Source organism: Lynx rufus, unplaced genomic scaffold (assembly GCF_022079265.1).
Source record: "Lynx rufus isolate CCGP_SWC_20201006 ecotype Redwood Valley unplaced genomic scaffold, mLynRuf1.p SCAF_5, whole genome shotgun sequence".
Lineage (NCBI taxonomy): Eukaryota > Metazoa > Chordata > Mammalia > Carnivora > Felidae > Lynx > Lynx rufus.
This window is the reverse complement of record NW_025814867.1, coordinates 52,048,132-52,068,582: the sequence shown is the minus strand read 5'-3', so window position 1 is coordinate 52,068,582 and position 20,451 is coordinate 52,048,132. Positions and strand designations below refer to the sequence as shown.

General features: G+C 43.8%; 2 protein-coding genes across 4 annotated transcripts in view; one reads left to right on the top strand and one right to left on the bottom strand.

Annotated features, from left to right (window-relative positions):
• RSRC1 (arginine and serine rich coiled-coil 1) overlaps nucleotides 1–8,789 on the bottom strand; it is a 253,836-nt gene extending 245,047 nt beyond the window's left edge. Inside the window, exons 1-2 of the mRNA XM_047100407.1 lie at nucleotides 8,693–8,789; nucleotides 7,512–7,691 (exon numbers count right to left, since the gene is read on the bottom strand). Of these exons, the coding sequence (XP_046956363.1) occupies nucleotides 7,512–7,691; nucleotides 8,693–8,789 (277 nt within the window). The remainder of the gene's footprint in view (nucleotides 1–7,511; nucleotides 7,692–8,692) is intronic.
• A 2,831-nt stretch (nucleotides 8,790–11,620) lies between these two features.
• Nucleotides 11,621–19,945, top strand: SHOX2 (short stature homeobox 2). Of its 3 annotated transcripts, XM_047100241.1 has the most exons (6): nucleotides 11,621–12,057; nucleotides 12,662–12,721; nucleotides 14,998–15,206; nucleotides 17,639–17,696; nucleotides 18,002–18,090; nucleotides 19,652–19,945. In XM_047100241.1, exons 1-6 carry the CDS (start codon nucleotides 11,706–11,708, stop codon nucleotides 19,943–19,945), a joined length of 1,062 nt encoding a protein of 353 aa, XP_046956197.1. In that variant the 5' UTR covers nucleotides 11,621–11,705. The 3 variants fall into 3 exon arrangements, with proteins under 3 accessions (XP_046956197.1, XP_046956199.1, XP_046956198.1); XM_047100243.1 differs by lacking the exon at nucleotides 12,662–12,721 and having other exon boundaries at nucleotides 11,621–12,054; nucleotides 19,688–19,945; XM_047100242.1 differs by lacking the exon at nucleotides 12,662–12,721 and having other exon boundaries at nucleotides 11,621–12,054.
• The last annotated feature ends 506 nt before the right edge of the window (nucleotides 19,946–20,451 follow it).

Sequence of the window (20,451 nt, the reverse complement as noted above, 5' to 3'; positions counted from 1 at the left end):
GAATGTTACATAATTGCATGATAACAATCACCTAAGTCTTCCTATTTCCTGTTTTTTTTTCTTGTTTTCATCTTTAGACAGTTAATGACGTTTCTTTGCCCACAAATAACCATTTAAATTAAGATGAGTTTTTATGATAATCTTATCTGTTTAAAAAAATACTAAAGTGAGCGTGAAAGGATAAAGAAGTACAAATTCACAAGGATAAAGAGGCTGAAGAGAAAACAACAGGAACAGTAGACAAGATATGTCAATAAATTTTTAGCAAATGAAAACCAGATGGAGAATTTAGAGCTAAGAAAGTTGAATACCAAGCAACTGCAGAGAATTCCAACAAGAGAAAGGCTAATTCACGTAGCAAAAATCAGAAAGGGTCAAGAATTTGAGACACCAGATACCAGAGCAGGCACAATGGGTCATGAGACTAAAATACAGAGAATTAGTTGAAAATGTAAAAGAAGTAATCTCCCAGGTCCTCCCCCATCCAAACCAGATAAGTAACTACTCCTCTCCAGTCCCAGCAGGAAAGATGGTTTATTTTAGGAAAATGATGAAACAATGAAGCACCAGGTCCAGGGTAAAAGAGGGCAGAAAGATGCTAAACTTAAAGATGCCAAAGTTAAAGGAAAATGAAGGTTTATAATCTAATGGTAAATACTGCAGCACTCTGTGTACTTGGATCCAAGAATTCTGGCAGAAGATTCTTTACAAAAACTGATAGGTAGCCAAAAAAAGGTAAATAAATATTTGAAGGTCCTCTGAAAAAAAGGCCAGGCCCTTACCCAATCACCCTTTAACCAAACCCACCAGTTAACAAGTCCAAACCTTAAACGATAAACTTTTCTCTGTAACCTTTTTTGTTGTTAACCTTTTAGTGATTATACAACAAAAGATAACCAATCACATGATGAAAGCCTTCATCATAAGAGACAGAACCAAAACAAAAAGAAAAAAAAGCAACTTTTAGTAAACAGGGAACATGCAGAAAAAATCAGTTAATATCCTCAGAAACATGAGAAGATGATCCCGCAAACAAGAATAGGAGGAACATCCAAAGAACAGGAAAGCTTGAAATTCAAACAAATGATAATTTGTAATAAAAAATACAATAGTGTAGGGGCTCCTGAGTGGCTCAGTTGGTTGAGCGTCAGACTCCTGATTTCCACTCAGGTCATAATCCCAGGGTCATGGGATGGATCCCAGCATAGGGCTGGAGCCTACGTAAGATTCTCTTTCTCTCTCCCCCTTTGCCCCTCTCCCCTGCTCATGTGCACACATGCTCTCACTCTGTGTCTAAAATAAAAACAACAACAACAAAAACAAATCAATAGGGTTAGAAGATAAGGTCAAAAGACTCGAAGAAAGTAGAAAGAAAAAGAAAAAATAGGAGGTAGGTGCCTGGCTGGCTCAGTCTGCAGGGCATGTGACTCAATCTCAGGGTTTTAAGTTTGAGTCCCACACTGGATGTAGAAATTACTTAAAAATAAATTATTAAAGGGGCGCCTGGGTGGCCCAGTCGGTTGAGTGTCCAACTTCGGTTCAGGTCATGATCTCGCAGTTCATGGGTTCAAGCCCCACGTTGGGCTCTGTGTGGACAGCTCAGAGCCTGGAGCCTGCTTCGGATTCTGTGTCTCTCTCCCTCTGCCCCTTCTCTGCTCATGCTCTCTCTCTGTCTCTCAAAAATGAATAAACGTTAAAAAAAATTAAAAAAAAAAAAGGAAATAAAAGAGGATCAATCCAGAAAGTTGGATATCCAATGAATATGCATTCCATAAAAAAAAAAAAGGAGGGGGAGAAAAGAGATAAAAATATCCAAAGAATAATTCAAAAGAATTTCCAGAATTGAAAGACATTGCTTTAAATCCCCAGGACAATGAAGTAATAAAAGACATACACCAGATATATCTCAGAAAAATTCAGACACCAGCCATATATAGAAGATCCTAGAAACTTCCAAAGGGAAATAAATGGGGGGAATCACAAAGGGCTTCTCAACAGCAACACAGAAAACAAAAAGCACTTGCCTTCACAAATCTAAGTGAAAATGATTTTCAACCTGTCTATATTAAGACCCAATCACTGATGTAATAACAGATCAGAATAAAGACACTTTCAAATATGCAGTCTCAAAACTATACCTTGCACTCACCCTTTCTTAGGAAGCTACTAAACGATGTGCTCCACCAAAAGTAGAGAGTAAACCAACAAAGATGACCCAGATTCAAGAAAAAAAAAAGAAAAAAAAAAAAAAAAAATCTAACACTAGACACAGGTGAAAAGTCCCAGGATGATTACAGGCCTAGGTATAAGAGATATATCAATGAGCAAGTGACAAAAACCCTTGCCCACTATAATAGCAATTCTCAAAATGGAGTTAGTAGACCTTTGCAGGTCCCTAAGACCCTTTCAGGGATCCAAGAAGTCAAAACTATTTTCATTATAATATTGAAACATGATTTCCCTTTTTCACTGTGTTGACTTTTGCACTGATGATGTAAATAAAAGCAATAGTAGGCAAAACTGCTGGAGCCTTAACAAGAATCAAGGCAATGGCATCCAATTGTACTAGTAGTAGTCATTATATTCTTCACTGCAACACACAGTTTAAAAAAAAATTTTTTAAGGCAGTTTCACTTAAGAATGTCCTTGATAAAGCAGTAAAAATCATTAATTTCATTAAATTTCAGGGATGCCTGGGTGGCTCAGCCAGTTGAGTGTCTGACTTCAGCTCAGGTCATGATCTCACAGTTCGTGGGTTCGAGCCCTTCATCAAGCTCTGTGCTGACAGTTCAGAGCCTGGAGCCTGCTTTGGATTCTGTTTCCCTTTCTCTCTGCCCCTCCCCTACTTGCACTCTGTCTCTGTCTCTATCAAAAATAAATAAACATTACAAAAAATTTAAATTTCAACCCTTGAGCACACATCTTTTTAATATTCTGTATGATGAAATGGGAAATACACTTACCTGCTGCTGCATACTAAAGAATAATGGATACCTTGAGAACAAGCATTTGTACAAATGAATTTCAAATTGAACTAGCTTTTGTCATGAAACACCAGTTTTTAAAAAGTTTACTAGAGAATGTGCGAGACAGCGTGCATGAGCAGGGGAGGGGCAGAGAGCAAGAGGGAGAGAGAATCCCAAGCAGGTTCTGTGCTGTCAGCACAGAGCCTGACATGGGACTCAATCTCACCAACTGTGGGATCATGACCTCAGCCAAAACCAAGAGTCAGACGCTTAACCAATTAAAGCCACCCAGGTGCCCTAAAACACTATTTTTAAAAAAACTAACCATGATTATTCAGACTTGAGTATTTGGCAGACATCTTCCCAGAAACGAACGAAGAGGCTTTCACTTCAAGGAAAACTGACATTTGTTGCCAACGATAAAATTTTAGCTCTCAAGCAAAAATTAGAATTTTGGACTGTATCCACCAAGAGAGACTGACAGCTTCCCAGTTACTAAAGATTTCTCTGATGAGATCAGTAGTGATATTAACAAATGTGAATTTTTAAAAATTACATAATAAGGTAAAAATCTAGAAGATATGCATAACTCAGTGAACCATTATTTTCCCAAAGGCCCACTCATGATGTCACAGAATCCATGACAAAAATCCACTCACAGTGTAAGACAAACCAAAAGATTTTAATGTAAGTCATTGATATGGCTTTAAATATCAGATTGCAACCAACCTTAAGGAAACTACTACTTGTCAGGGTGCCTGGGTGGCTCAGTCGGTTGAGAGTCTGGCTTTTGGTTTTGGCTCAGATCATGATCTCACAGTTCGTGACTCTGAACCCCACCCCACACCAGGCTCCACAGTGACAGTGCAGAGCCTGCTTAGGATCTTCTCTCTCAAAGTGAATAAATAAACTTTAAAAAAAAAAAAAAAGAAAGAAAGAAAGAAAGAAAAGAAAGAAAAAAGAAACTACTACTTTTCATGTTTTGGTGTGGTATCAAAGAAGTAATTATCTGAAAAGGCTATTAAAATACTTATTTTTCAAATACCATATCTTTGTGAATCCAAATTTTCTCCCTATACGTTAATCATAACAACTCATCACAACAGACTAAATGCAGAAGCAGATGTTAAGAATACAACTGTCTTCTATTAAGCCAGACATGAGAGATTTGAAAAATGGAAAATAATGCCACTTTTCTCACTAAGTTTGTTTTGGAAAATAGTTATTTTTCATATCAAATGTGTTATTTGTTACCATGTAATGGGCTTATTATTTTTACGTGGATTAACACTTCAAAATTTTCTAATTTAATTACTAGGAAGGCAATATTTATAGATACAGCCCACATAGACAAAAGTTCTTGGGGTTCACCATAATTTTCAAGGGTATAAAGGAATCCAGGGTATGTGGGTGGCTCAATCAGTACAGCATCTGACTCTTGATACCAAGGTCATGAGTTCAAGCCCCACGTTGGGCATGGAACCTACTTAAACAAATAAATAGAGTTGTAAAGGAATCCTAAAACTAGAAAGTTTGCCATTCTCCACTCTTGCCCAGCTTATTAAGTCCCTATGTAAGGCATAAAGAAGTAGAAAGAACATGACACAGATCTAATTATGTACCTTGCTGTTGACTGGAAAAAAAAGAAAGAGAATAGGAGGTGGGTATAAATTTTCCTTTAATTTCAAACAACATAATGCACCCCAGCAGAAGAATGATTACATTTAATCCAGAAAAGTTACTGAAAGATACAAAATCCTTCCTTAGAGGAACTAAGTAAAAGAAAGTTCAAAAACCATGTCACAAAACTATGAATGTATTTTCAAATAACACATTTACATTTCAGAAAAATTCCACTGAAGTATAATTAATCAAGAGATATCAAAAGCCACTATATTTCTTTATTACAGTTAGCTTCAAATATCTATTCAGAAAAAGTGAACACTAAAAGCAAATAAGAGAGATCCAAAAATTGTCTTCTCTATCAATGACAGGTTCTGAAATCGTACTCACCACCCTAGATACATACTTACCTCTGGATTTTCATCTCATTGGCATATAATTGAAAATACTTACTCATGAGTACTTACTTACTCACGTTACACACTCCTAGTAAGAAAGAATTCTTTATACTTAACTCCGTCATTAAGGTACAGTACATGTAAAACACATTAATAACTCTTTCTGATAAGGGCAACAATGAATTGAGCAGAGATCTTTAAGAGTCCCACAAGCTAACAATTTTTCAATCTATCTGTAAACAGAAAAGGCAAGTACAGGAACAGAACTCATACAGCTCTTGGTTTTCTGTCCTCCCTCTATTTTCTAGTACTTCCTGGTTGTAGTCTCTTGGTTGTAAACCTTACCCAAATACTCCCACTACAGAACTGAAACCAGGACAGGTAAGGACTACAGCAGGACATCAATTCACAAAAACATCTCATTGTAAAGTTTAAGTGACTAATTGAAGATGTGAAGCCAAGATGTGCTCATTCAAAAGACAGCTCAAGGCATACACAAATAGTTCCTTTGTCTAGTTATTAAAAAAAGTACAAAAAGCAATTAACCTTTCTCAGAAAACATGCAGTTAGAACAAAGATTCCTAGAGGATATGACAGTTTATTTCTCCACTACTCATTCATTAGTATATCAAACTTTTTTATCTTGGACACATGGCAAAAAAAAAAAAAAAGAAGAAGAAAAGAAAGAAAAAAAGAAAAGAACAGGCATGTCAATGGGAAATCCACCTCAAAGAGGTAAAGTAAAAAAAAGTAAAAATATCATTTTAACATAGGAAGAAATCTGTAAACAAGTACAGAATCATGCAAAAACAGTGAAAAAACTGAGGTAAAATTCTAATTTGATATAAGAAAGCAAAATTCAAGAGAGATACAGAATTGTCAAAACACTCCTCCATTCACAAAAAATTTGCTGACTAGCATCTTTTTTTTTTTTAAGTTTATTTATTTTGTAAGAGAGAGCATGAGTGGGGAAGAGGCAAAGAGAGAGCATGAGTGGGGAAAAGGCAAAGAGAGAGGGACAGAGAGAATCCCAAACAGGCTTCGTGCTGTCAGCATAAAGCCCAACTTGGGGCTCAAATCCACCAACAGTGAGATCATGACCAGGGCCAAAATCAAGAGCCAGAAGCTTAACTGACTGAATCACCCAGGCGCCCCCTAGCATCTCTTTTTTAAAAAAAACTATCAGTCATAAATATTTCTCCCCAGTGGTTTGAAAGGAAAGCAGAAAATATATCTATACATCTACTGTAACAATCTTACTACACAACTTTTCCAACTCATAACACAACGCTTTGCTAAGAGTGGTGGAGTTGGCAAGGCCAATCAATAGCTGCCTTTATTTTTTTTTTCTATTTCCAACATTTTTAGCTCTCTTATTGAAGAACATACAGTAGTAAAGTGTTACCACTCAGCAGGAAATCTCCTTTGCCTGCAAAGAAAGTGAATACGTATAGACTCTAAAGCTGGAGGGGATACACAGTTTCTCCACAAGGTTGCACCTATCATATCTGTTCAAATCCTTAAACCTGACAACTCTGCATAACTCTTTCTCTTAGAGCTTTTATGTCTAAGTCCAAAAATAACAGCTGGAATACTGTTTTGTAACGCAAAATATATTTGAATTTATTTGAATACCTAGTACCTAGTCAGCTGAAACTCTAATTAGGTTAGTGGTAATTCTGAAAACGCAGTAACAAAAAATTTAGGCTTGCAATGTACATTTAAAGATATATAACCTCTGAGATAGAAATTACATTAAGGTTGACCTAAAATCATGAGCCGGCAACACGTATAAACAGTGCATTATAACCGCTCACCAAAGTAAACAGAGCTTAAGGGTAGCCATGTGCTCTTACTCTATGACCAGCAGGCCACAAATTCTGAAGTTAAAGAAATAGAAGCGAATAAGGTGAATAGATTCATATGTTAAGAAAGTTAAGTCTATTTCACCTAAGCAAGAGTGCGAGCCAGGAAGGGGGATAGACACTGAAAGAGCAGGTGGATCTAAAGTACCAACAGCAGAGTGAGTGGGGCACAGTGCACCAGGTGGCAGCCTCCCTCTCGCTCCACCCTACCTAGAGCTAGTGACGAAGCACCAACCACACAGAAACCCAAAGCAGTGATCTAGGACCAGGCACTGGGAATGGAGAAGGAGGTGTGGCGGGAGTAGGGGGTGAAGGAGGAATGGGAGGAAGAGCTGGTTAACGCTCCCTCACCACCTCCAGACCAAGGGCCTAGCTTGAGGCCTGCGACCGCACGCAATCCTACAGCCACCCACCACCCAGCACCCAGCACCCACAGGCCCCAGCTCGGACCTAAAGGGTCAGAAAGCGCCAGGTGCGGGGCGCATGCGTACTGTGCCGCTCAGCACGCCTCGCGGCCGCCACCCACCACCCCCTCCACCCCGACTCCACGCCGCCTTCCCTGCGGACTACGCCAGGCCCCGCGCCGCCTCAAGCCTACCAGGGCCTCGGAACCGCGCACCCGCAGGCGCCGCCTCCCGGGCTACCGATGCGGGAATCACCTGGGTCCGGGCCTTCGGTCTCAGGCCTCGCGTTGACTTGCAGGCTCCACAGACCTAGAAACGTTCCTTCAAATCTGGGCGCCGCCGGCGTCCTCCGAACTTGCTTCAGTTTAAGCTCACCGCCTTCCTGGTTCCAGCGCCAGACAGCGTCAGCCGAGCTTTCGAGTGCATCGATGGAGGCTACCAGAAGTTAGAGGAGTGCCGAGAGAGTAGATTGTCACGCCGCCAATTTTTTGTTTGGTGTTGGGTTTGCGTGCTCGCTTATTTGATTTTCTTCCTCCCAAAAGCAATAAAGGTGGAGACGGTAGAGTGTTATTGCCTTAGTAATCGTCGTTATCGTCTTAAATAATCAGTAAACAAATCTACATCGTAGGAAGTTAATGTTTAAGACACCACACGTAGCAAAATTGGTTATCTCACGCTGGGGGAGGAGGAAACTAGCCTAACGATAATAAATCATGGGTGTGTGTCTGTGCGGAGTCGTGTGTGATTAAATTGTAATGATTTATTTGCAAAAATGCATTAAAATCAGTGTTTCTTCTACCTGAAGGTGAAGGCATTCACAGGTTGGGTGCAAATTAGTTTCTCACATTAAAGTTAACTGGTTAGTGGAGGAATGGAAGGCTGCCAGAGGCAGGGAGAGGAGGTTTCTTGCGAAAGAAATTAAGTGTACATAGGGTTTTATTGTTATTTAAACGAATGGAAATTACAGCGATTCAGCATTTTCTGTAACTCACACTACATTATTTATCTGTAATTAACGGTAAGAAAGTGAATAAACTCTTGGCCTTGGTTTGGGTCGACCGTGAGAACAAACTTATAACAACTGATAGATATCGAAGCTACAGTTTTCCGCTGACGATTTGAGAGGGTGAAAATCACTTTCACGAATATATTTCTCATAAATGACTGTACCTTAACTAACCGGTTTTGAGAAGCCGTTTTAAAACTTAACTACTACATTACATGTTTATTTTAAACAATTCAAGAGCTGGGCGGACCCTTGGGGTCCTGAATTTTATTGGAACCTGTGTATCTGTCTGCAGGCTGTCAACTGAACTTTATTCAATGTTTTTTTACCAAAACAACATTTTGAAATATCCTGTCTCCAGAAAATATTTTCATCTAATGAAACAACATAATTAAACTTCATGAACATTTATTAGTATATGATTTAAAACCTTGTCGTTGTTGTTTAACTAAACTTCCCTTGGGCCAGTGGGGATCTGTGATGAGACACAGCAGATTTCTCATAGCTCCATCTGGTATCAACACCATTATTCCTAAATATATACAAGGAGTCAATATGCCAGCAAAATCTATGGGAAAATCTATTTGGTGTCTGAGCATTCCCTGTTTACCTTTAAAATGGTCATTTTCCCTGAACCTCAGTAGATGGAATTTAAAAAGTAACTACTGAGTTTCCTAATCCCTTGCCAGACTTCTAGTAGTGGTTATGTTGGGGCTGTTTGCGAATACGTTTTTAACACCTCAGTTTCAGAGCCATTTGAGCAAGACATCCATTTAGCTGACCCCATTACTGGTCATTCTGCTAAAAAACCTTAAAAACGGATTTTCATAAAGGATTAAAGTTTTATGGTTATTCCCCTCTGACAATATCAGAATTAAAGTGGTTATAAATAGTAAACCAAGACTAAATGTAAAATCATATTTCTAAATTCATATAACTTTGGAAAACGTATTTGAGTCCCTTTTGTAGTGTGATACAATAAATGCAAGCATTCATAATTCCTTAATACCTAAAAAGTATTGCTATTGGAAACTTAAAGATCTTAATTATTTCTCCTAAAAGCAGCAATAAATGTTTTAAGAAGAACAAAAGATACCTTCAAAATTCAAGAGAAAAAAAGGAAAAGTAACATTTCTAAGAAGTATGATTTCCATTTTCCTTAAATTCACTAAATGTGAACATTTTAATCCAAGGAGTAGTATAGTATGACAAAGATACTCTATGTGTATATGTTCTAGAACTGCTAATATATTACATTATAACTGTGTTCTCTTTTTACAAATGATTCATGTTGCTTTGACTATAGTTCTCAAATTATCTGTTAACTTTGTGTTCACAACTTAACCGATGGGCAGAACTATACATATCAAAGTTCTGTAATTGCTTTTATTTTTACTGAGAGTATCAGATCCAAGAAGATGAACACGTTACCTTTAACATCAGAAGAAAACCTGCACTAATATTCATACTACTTGAAAATGTCCCCCAGCCACGCTTGAAGAGATGTATTTGTTTATGCAGTCAAGTAATTACAACTTTCCCTATGTAAATATTCTTGTGATATATATATATATATATATATATATATATATATATATAGCCACATTACTCATAGCAAGCTTTGTCCTGCACAATATAGACAAATGGCTCAGTAATATAGATGTTCCTTCCACATAACAAACTAATTCGGTGAAAATAGTCCAGGAATAGAATTTTAAGTTGTAGCTTTGACAGAGAGAGAGAGAGAGAGAGAGAGAGAGAGAGAGAAACCTTTCTCCCAGTGAACCTCTCTTTTTGAATAGTCCACGATAAATAAAATTAGATTGGGGGGGGGAGGTTAAGCAACGTGATTTTTTTTTCGAACTCCAAGAGGGACAATCATTTGCTTTTCAAAATTAGGAAATTACTGTTGATTTTTAATGTTTCTGGGGATGCTAAAGAAGAACTCCTGTAGTTCATTGTGGGAAGGGTCCGGCTGCAGGGAGTTGTAAGGGAGAAGGGGTCAGGATCCTGAGACCTCAAAGAGACAACGAAGTCAAACTGTCCTTGACCAGGCGCTATGGAAACACTTTAAAATGAAATCTGTCACGGAACAGCTGCTCAGGAAACGTGTTAAATAGGCTGGCCCGAGTTGGGTTTGTCCGTAGAGGTGTCGGCTAGGGCTCTAAGATGCGAGTAGTGGGGTGAATCACAAACTCCCCGGGGCAGGAAGCTTAGTAAAGATCCAGGCTCAGCTCTCGCTGCAGGCCGGGAAGCCCCTATAGGGAGCCGCGCGGGTCTGGGACGCTGTAGACGACCCTGACTCTGAGCAAGCTTGTGAACGCAGGTTGCCGGACTGTGTGGGTGGGAGGGTGGGTGGGTGAGGAGCGGGGGTGTAGGATTGGGACACAGAGTCAGGATACGGAACTGGGGTGCCCGGCGCCTAACGCTGGTCAAGGAAGCCCGGCTGCAAAGCGGGGCGGAGCAGTTGCGCTGCACCCTGACGCGGCGAGAGGTTGTAGGGTCGGTTGCGGAGTCCGGGTACCCGACTGACTCCAGCAGCCGCGCACTTGTCAGTTTCCTCTTGGCCACGCCCCGGCGGAGTAGGTCCAGCTCCCCAGTGTTTAACTGAATCGTGACACCAACGCAAAATCCACGCCTAATTAAATTAATTAGGGATTCTCGTCAACCCTGGATTAATGGCCAAGAGCACAGGCGGACGAGGCCATCTGAAAACCCGGACGGCCTGGGACCGGCCTCCTCTTCCCGCCCCCTCCCGTCCCCTTCACTGCCCTCCCACTCCAGCTCCAGCCTGCCTGGACTCCAGCCTCAATCAATCTCAATCTCTCTCTCTCTCTCTCTCTCTCTCTCTCTCTCTCTCTCTCTCTATCTCTCCCTCTTTCTCCCTCCCTCCCAACCCCCAATCTCCCACCCCCAGGTAGTGGTGCGGGTGCTTCCCCAGGAAGGGGCTCCCTCCGAGTTGCGAAGGGGAGGTAATTTACTCAGAACAAGGGGCCGCCTTTGCGAAGTATAAATAGTGAGACTTCAAGCGCAGCATTGCTATCAGATCTGAACTCTCCGCAGGAAGAATTGTCAAAGATCTTAACATTGAACAAGCGCGCTCCGGCAGGGAAGCATCAGTTCCCATTTCCCTCCGGCGGCCCCCGCCCCTTCCCTCTTCCTCCTCCTCCTCCTCCTCCTCCTCCTCCTCCTCCTCCTCCTCCTCCTCCTCTTCTTACTTCTTTTTCTCCTACTTCTCCTCTTTCTTCTTTCTTCTCTTCTTTTTCTTCTTCTTCTTCTTCTTCTTCTTCTTTTTCTTCCTCCTCCTCCAGCTCCTCCCCCACCCCCTGCCCCATTGATGTGTTATTATTGGGGGGGCTGGGGCAGTAAAAAAAGAAGAAGGAAAAAAAGAGCGGGGCTCGGCTGGGAGAGGTTGAGCGCGGAGCTGACCGGCATCGGCGGCGATGGAAGAACTTACGGCGTTCGTCTCTAAGTCTTTTGACCAGAAAGTGAAGGAGAAGAAGGAGGCGATCACGTACCGGGAGGTGCTGGAGAGCGGGCCGCTGCGCGGGACCAAGGAGCCGACGGGCTGCACCGATCCCGGCCGCGACGACCGCAGCAGCCCGGCAGTCCGGGCGGCCGGCGGAGGCGGCGGCGGAGGAGGAGGCGGAGGCGGAGGCGGAGGAGGCGGAGGAGGTGCAGGAGGAGGAGGAGCAGGCGGAGGAGCTGGAGGAGGGCGCTCTCCCGTCCGGGAGCTGGACATGGGCGCCGCTGAGAGAAGCAGGGAGCCGGGCAGCCCGCGGCTCACCGAGGGTAACGGCCTAACCCCCCAGCCACGGTTCCCCTTCCCGCCTTCCTGACTCCTCTCGGGCGGGAGAGGACCCCGAGGCCCAGCGGGGAGAGGGGCGGGACGCGGAGCGGGCCCTTGGACCCCAGCTTTGGAAGCTAGAGTGATGATGGAGGGGTGGGAGTCCGGTGGTGTGCACGGTCGTGGGTGGGGTCCGAGTGTGTGTGAAGAGGGGGGGCGTGGGGTTTGCGCGCGCCCTTCTCGGATGCTCTCGCTATTCCCATTCCACTGAAGCGCATTTCACCAGCCAGAGGATGGGCCCGCAACCCAGACGGCCCGCGGGTGGACGGGGAAGTTCGGTGGGCCCGGCTGCCGCAGGGGTGCTGACAGCAGCTGGGCCAGGCGGCTGGATTCTGGTTAGCATCTAGCGCCGAGTTTGCGGGAGCCCCTTTCCTAGGCCTGAGAAAGAAAGAAAAAGAGAGGAAAGAGAGAGAGAGAGAGGGAGGGAGATTTCACCCTGGGGTCACCCCCGGGTTTCGGGCCACGGCTAAGATCCACTCGAACTCCACAAAGATCCTGGATCCTCGGATCCTGGAGGTCAAAACTTCCCATTCTCTTTGAGCTGTTACGATTGAACGAGGCCGAGGCAGGCTAAGGTCCAGGCTAGGCTGTTTCTCTCGGGAGACGCTTTAGGCTCCCTTTTTTGGGGATTGGTTTTTCGGTATTTACACAATTGCATTACTGTTTCGAATCATCTCTGGTTTCGTGTGGGGGGGAGGGGGGGAGGGAATCCTTCCGTGCCAACAAAGTGTTAGGAAATGGCTTTATCTAAATGGTGGAGCGTCCTGTACCAATTCAAAAGAATTCAACAATAAAATTAATTTGGCACTCGGTGCCTGCAGTAACTGGTGTGCTGCCATATTTTTCCAATTAAGAAAATATGTGACATGCGTAGAATCACATATTTAAGCAAGCAATTAAGTTGTTTATAACACGGTCTGTTCCTGTTTAGGCCAATAAATGGAAATTTGGGGGCGAAATCGAGATTATATTAAGTCTATTAATCAACTGGAAATGTGGACATCTTTCTCTTTGAAGCTCCAAAAGTTTGAGAGGCATCCATCCACTGTGGATAACACGAAATAGACAAAGCCTTCTCACCCCTTTGGCAGAATCTGAAGGGTGTTTTTCGTGTTTAAATTTCATTACAATATCAGTGGAAATATTTTCTTATTAACTTGGCCCCTAATGTTTACTATAATGTTACCCACTTCCTCCCCAGTGGAAGGACAAATGTCCATAAAACGAACTCTGAGAACAAGAAATGCGGGCAACACCTAAAATCACCGTAGCTAGAATGCTAGACTGGGCTAGGATCTAGAGGCTCCTTCTTCCCCCAGACCAGGCAGCAGGTCCTCCTAAATTTGAAAAGTATAGCACCGTTGTCGGGCGGCCCAATGCAGGCTCCCCTGCCTGAGTCCGCAGCTCCAGGCCCTGGGTACAGCAGCATGTGGCATCGTGCGGTTAGGGTCACAACCCGGGCAGAGGTAGTCCTGGAATTGTTGATTTCCAAGCTCAGGACAAGTATTAATTTTTCTGCAGGCCGGCTCTTCCGGAAATGATTTTTAACACCCATGCTGATCGGGATCCTGGGCTAGGAAGAACTACAAACAGCCTCGACTATCCAAACTCAGCTTTGACACCTTAAAAACCCAAGGTTCCGACTCAGGCGCAGAGCATGAAGGTTCCAGAGGGCAGTTTATGTTGATATGGGGGCTTTCCTGATCACTGGCCCTTACTCTCATGTGTGTGTGTGTGTATATATATATATATATATGCACACATAAAATCTCCCTCGGTTGACTCTGTATGCTCACGTTCGCAGAGCTCCTGTTTTTAAAGGGAGAAGGAAGGACAGTATAAAGTAGCAACGGGTGTGTGCAAACCCAGAGCAGAAAAATGCATATTTTATTAAACAACCGAGCTGCTGGATGCATGAAAAGGCTTTGAGCAACCAATAGAAACCAAGGATCACGAATGTTCCGCTTGAACCTGTTGATCTCTGTGGGTTTAAGCGTTTAGGGTCGAGTCTGTCTTTCCAATGGGGAGAGAGAAGGAGAGAACAGAGGCAGCGGTCTGTTTCGCGCGCCACCGGAGGCTGGTTCTCCGCCTCTCGCCTTTTGGCCTGGCGTGGGCGGCGAGCCCTTCAGGCCGCCAACATGGCGTGGGCGCCTCTTGTCAGGCGTCCCGTGTCTGGCGTGGGAGATAGAGACTGCCTGGCCACCCGTGGGCTGTCAGCAGGGTTGGGCTCGTACCCTGGGTCAGCACCGAAAGCCCGGAGATGCGGCTCCCTGTGCCGCACAGCACCCGGGTCTTGTTCTGCCGCCGCGACCCTTGGGCCCAATTGTTCCCAAATTAGAGCAGCAAGTTTGAGAGAAACAGAGCCAGCGGAGGCCAGAGCTGGCCTGAAAATGGCCCAGCGCTCTGGGAATAGCCGGTGAGAGGCCAGTGCATGGCCTCGCCGCGCCCTTCTGCCCTGACCGGGTTCTGTGCCTGGCCGGGTGCGGCGCTCTTGATTTCTGGTGTGCTTGGCAGAGTGTGAGTGCTAGAGAGGGTGAGTGGAATGCATTTGGCGTTCGCGGGGGAGGGCAGGGGACGGTGGAGTGCACAGTGAGGAGGTGAGTAGGCTACAGTTGCGGAGGGTTGTGTGGGTGAATAGCTGAGGAAGGGCGGCCGGCCAGAGTTGATCTTTCACGTCTCCAGATTCCTCTTCCTCGGGGTAGGGTGAGACAGTGGACAGAACTCCGGGAGGGGGCAGGATCCTCCATCCTTTTGGAGACAAATCTGGTAACAGGATTTGCCGTGTTGTTTTTGTCCGTGTGTGTGTGTGTGTGTGTGTGTGTGTGTGTGTGTGTTTCTGTGTGCGCACGTGGACATTCGCGTGGCCCTACTTGTGGTGCCCCCTCCAGTGTCCCCAGAGCTGAAGGATCGCAAAGAGGATGCGAAAGGGATGGAGGACGAAGGCCAGACCAAAATCAAGCAGAGGCGAAGTCGGACCAATTTTACTCTGGAACAACTCAACGAACTGGAGAGGCTTTTTGATGAGACCCACTACCCGGACGCTTTCATGCGCGAGGAACTGAGCCAACGGCTGGGGCTGTCCGAAGCCCGAGTGCAGGTACCTAGCTGTGAGGAGGTCAAGGCAGGGCCCGGGGAGTGGAGGAGGGGCACGCGTGGAGGAGAAGCCGCTTGGGGGATATACAGCGAGGGCGCAGCGGGTTCAAGAACCTGGAGTGAGGTGAGAAGGAAAAGGATGGTCTTTACTAGAGGTCCTATTTTCCAAAGTAAATCTTAGTATTATAGCCTACCCCCCCCCCCCATCCCAACATATGTTCCCAGCAGAAGAAAGCTGTGCTGGGCTTGCTCCCAGAGTTTCTATAAACCACACCCCCACCCCCCTCGCCTCACGATGCCTTTAATGTGGTTTAATCCTAATGGGCCTACTTTTATAAGCCTTAAAAAAAAAATCCCACAGAAAGCGTTTTATCTTCTGGATGCCTTAAAAGTTACAACGAATATTTTGTTCGCCTGAGTTGGTTTTCCTTGAGGGTCTGCTCCGGGGTCTAGGGTTGCCAAGCGGATATGCCAATTAGGTTTATAGATGTACAGACTATAAAGAAAATTAGCAACTGTTAAGTGCGGAAATTTACAGTTTGCCGTTAGCAGTCGATCTCAAACTGTGTGTAAAACAGTAAAGCAGTAAATGCATTTTGGTCACTCTTTGTTCCTTCACTTAACCTGACAGCAAACCTGAACCTACAGAAACTTGATTTTAAAACAATTCACATATCTTAATATTGGCATTCCCAAAGTCCAACACCCAACAAGTGCCTTAACGTGATGGAGTTAGGGTTGGAGCAGGTTTTCTTTACTGGTTTGTGGGGGTGAATATAATGGCAATAGGCTTTGGGGGCATTCAAGGTGGAAAATTATGTACATACATGCATGCATATCCTTCTAGTTTTATGGAGAAAACATTTAAATGTTTCAGATTGTATTTCCGCTCAAATAATAAACTAGAAGAAAATGATGGTCATTATTTGTTTGAACACATGGAGCAGTTTTAGGCCTGAACATCTGCAGCTGTTACAAAGTATCACTGTAACAGATACTCCCAGGGTCTCTGGGCGCAGAGACCACCATCTGCAGCAAACTATGCAATTCTTATGGGGCTTCCCCGCATCTTGTAATAGGATCAGGACAAAAACAGAGCAGTCACGTTGAAGGGGAAAAGTAATAATAGGCTGCCTTGGTCATCACAGCCGTCAATAGAAGGCTCTGCTCTTCCTTTTTAAGCCTCTCCTGCTTTGCTGTGTGTACTGAAATCTCTAGAGACTCAGCAACCCCTTAAAGACATGATGATAATTATTACAGTTATGAGCATTAGTATCGCAGTTCCAACTCTTCTAGGGGAAAAAAGAGGCAAGAAGCCTCAGGGCATGTGAGTTACACAAAGGATGCCACCCTGGCATGAAATCTACCCTTCTATTACACTAAATGGCAGGGGAATTTTTGAAGATTTACATTGACTATGACACGGCTTTCAAAAACAAGAAAAATCTCTGAAGCACTATTTTTCTTTTATAGTTTTTTTTTTCAAACCTTAATTTGTGAATCAGTCAATATGCTGTATTATTGGAACATAATGCTGTATGACTGGAGTGTAAAAGCAAGGTTTATATGAATTTTTAAAAATCTGTCATACTGCCTTTAAAAGTTGGCAAGTTTATTTAAGAAGGTGATATCTGGGAGAAGACAGTATCCAGGAGTTACTTGATTCATACCCCATCCCCTTTTCACAGCATGTTGTTCTTTTTTTTTTTTTCTCATAAGAAGTGAACTTTATTGCTGGTCTTTATTTTTTCATACTTTTATTTAAATTTTAGAGTTATTTTCTGGATGCGTCTCTGCTACCCTAACTGCTTTTTCTATAGAAGCAAATTAGATTATCATGATAATAGCACAATTATGCTGCAACTGTGTTACACTCTGCTGCACAGAGGAACAGAGAAATTCTAAACTTCTTTGTAGTGAGGCTTTTATGACACTAATTACCTCTTCCCCCACTCTTATCTTCCTCCCCCCACAACCAAAAAAAAAAAAAAAAAAAAAAACAAACCCAGAGTCACTATTTGCTTTGGTGTTTGGTTTTTCTTGAAGATGAAGCTAATTAATATTACAGGCTATTAATGAGCACATTCTTCTCAGGTCTTACTGGGCAAACATCTAAACCCATTATCACTTTGGTATCAGGTATCAGGGAGAGTTTTAGGCCTTGGGGACTCTGTAATGCAGAAAGATGAAACCAGGACTAATAGTAATTTATCAAGAAACAATTTATCTTGCAAAAGTCTATGAAATCTATTTTTGGTGTTTACTTGCATTATTTGACTTTGGAAATTGAGAGTGTTTTTTATAATTCAAATATTGCTTGCTGTATCTCTCAATCCTTGCCTAAAACACTATTCTTTTGTCATTGTACTCTGGTAATTAAAAGAAAATGTTGGAGTTCGTAACATCTAGGCTTTATTTTGTTTTTCCAACTTGTAGGTTTGGTTTCAGAATCGAAGAGCTAAATGCAGAAAACAAGAAAATCAACTCCATAAAGGTATGCTTCTCAAAGAAAATCATATTCTCAGTAAAAAGAGAATTGGGTAATATTATACAAAGTCAGAAAGAAACTTCTAAAATAAAATCATGGTATTTATTTAAAAATCTGCTCTGAAGGCAGTTAATGAAAGTCCTAAAGTTTGGGAGTAAATTACATTTATTTTAATTATGGCAGCAGTGTAGGAAGATAACTGTCCAGTTCCAGAGGAATTAGTTCTGTCTTAGTATCATTTGGAACCCTGGAAAACAGTGCTGGAAATATTAACCTCATATTATTGTGTTTTGTTCCCCATTTTTTAATAGGTGTTCTCATAGGGGCTGCCAGCCAGTTTGAAGCTTGTAGAGTTGCACCTTATGTCAACGTAGGTGCTTTAAGGATGCCATTTCAGCAGGCAAGTATAGCCCGCTTTCAACCTGTTTTTAACTGTAAAAAGACCCGGATGTTTGCTTGAATTGTTGAATATACCTTCTCTCTGAGTCCCAATGTTGGTGTCCATGCAGTTGAAGAATAATTTTGAGATGATATAGTGGATTCACTCCCCTTTAAAAAAAAAAAAAAACCCTATACAATGTCAAGGGCCTACGTGTCTAGTCCTTTCTGTCCTCATGGGAAACCTGCAGGGGCCTGAGGCCAGCAACCGGTCCTTTAAAAATGCACTAAAGATTGCACTTGGGGAGAGAAAGGAAAAGCCTTTTGATTAAGATTTTGTCAGATCCAATACAGAGGTAAGTCCTCAGGTGTTTTCTAAGGCAACTTTCTAAATATTTTTCTAGGTATTTCTTACCCCTTAGTCACATTAAATGTGTCTGGCAGAAGAAGAGTAAATAAATAAAAGTACTTCCAACTCAGACTTGATTTTTTAAAGGTGCCTCTGCAAACAAAGCTTCATCTCTAGTAGAGAGGGAAGCCTTGGTCTTCCCAGGGATGCCCTGCCTCTGCAATCCCTTTCTTAGGTATAAAGAAACCTTTAAGACTACATTTTAAAAGGACAGCCTGCAGCAAAGATTTAATCCTGGGAAATCCCAGTGCTCTAAACACCCCTGCTCTTCAAGCCCAAGGGCGCAAGCCTTACCCAACCAGTGCCTGACCTTGCCCATCCTTAGCCAGGACCCCTGCTTGGTATGGCTGTGAAGTCATGAATTAGCTCTCAGTTGGTAGCACCCTAGCTCTCAGCTGGCAGTCTCCCCTAGACTGGGGAGACACCTGGGCTTACCCATGTATTGACGGTTAGTGTTAGGGAGATCTTAGCTCTCTTGGCACCACAGGACTCTAGCATCCTGATGCTAGGCTTTTGAAGCAAGGAGAATGATTGGAGAAAGTGAGAGTGGGATCTTAAAAGGAGACCCTTACTACTCATAAAGTGATCTGCAGGCCTGCAGCACCAGCACCACCAGGGAGGCAGTTAGAAAGGCAGAATCTCAGGTCCCAACGCAGACCGTCTGAATCAGAATCTGCATTTTAACAAGATCTGCATTATAACAAGGCTGATTGTTACAGCAGTAAATGTTGGAAGTACTAACAATTGTGCCAGTTGTTATGAAGATGAATTAATTTCCCTAAGTAACAAGGAAAAGTTTTACAGTTTGCTTGTTAGCACTTGGTTACTTGTTAGTGCTTTAGTGGGGTTAAGGGATGTATGATGGCATCGAGAGAGCCTTTCCAAATTACCTTTCTAATTTTGAGGAGGGCTATTAACACGATAGCAAGGTTGCCCTCTGATGAGCCCAGCTCCTGAGAGGAGCGGCCACATTCCTGCAGATAGGAGTCCCTCAGGGCCCAGGGAGATAAGGTGCTGAGCGAGTTGCAGAGACTCTGGCGCACCGGAATATCCCAGATTCAGTAACAGACTGAGGAGGTCAGCCAAACGCCCCTTTCCTATCCCTAGCCCCAGCCTTCCCCCTCGCCAAGCTGGACGCCGTTAATGCTCTGTTTCTATTCTGTTGTCACCCTAGGATAGTCATTGCAACGTGACGCCCTTGTCCTTTCAGGTTCAGGCGCAGCTGCAGCTGGACAGCGCCGTGGCGCACGCGCACCACCACCTGCACCCGCACCTGGCCGCGCACGCGCCCTACATGATGTTCCCGGCGCCGCCCTTCGGACTGCCGCTGGCCACGCTGGCCGCTGACTCAGCCTCCGCCGCTTCCGTGGTGGCTGCCGCCGCCGCCGCCAAGACCACCAGCAAGAACTCCAGCATCGCCGATCTCAGACTGAAAGCCAAAAAGCATGCTGCCGCCCTGGGTCTGTGACGCCAACGCCAGCGCCAACGTCGCGCCTTCAGCGCGGCGTGCACCCTGCACACCCTCCGCGCCTCGCTGCTTTTCCGTTTATCCCCCACGGATCTCCGGAACCTACCCTCTTCCCGCCCCGCTGATCGCCCTTTGCCCCCCTCCACAACCTGGACTTGGAGGGCGAGACTCCGCGCGGGACCCTCGATCCCACTAGGCGCAGCAGCTCCGTTGCTCCTGACCATTCACTTACCCAAGGGCATAGAATTCGGCTTCGTAGGGGCAAGTTTTCGGGAAGTCTGGAGAGAGACTGAACAAGGGAACGCTAGGACAGCGGAGTGTGGCTCAAGGCAAAGCTGCAACGATGGATTCTTGAGTAGAAATAAAAATCCTGTTAATAAAAAGAGCAAAAAAAAAAAAAAAGTAGAAAAGACAAACCAGAGAGAAAAAAAGAAAAGGGGAACTTATTGCTATTTGGCAGAAGCTGAAATTGGAGAAAGAATCAAGGAACAAAAACAAATTTTAAA

Bases quoted from the DNA above. Each gene is read 5' to 3' on its own strand.
- SHOX2 (XM_047100241.1), top strand. From the start codon at position 11,706: ATGGAAGAACTTACGGCGTTCGTCTCTAAGTCTTTTGACCAGAAAGTG. The intron at 12,722-14,997 runs GCTCCCTTTTTT...TGCCCCCTCCAG, and splicing joins TCTCTCGGGAGACGCTTTAG to TGTCCCCAGAGCTGAAGGAT. The intron at 18,091-19,651 runs GCAAGTATAGCC...TTGTCACCCTAG, and splicing joins TAAGGATGCCATTTCAGCAG to GATAGTCATTGCAACGTGAC.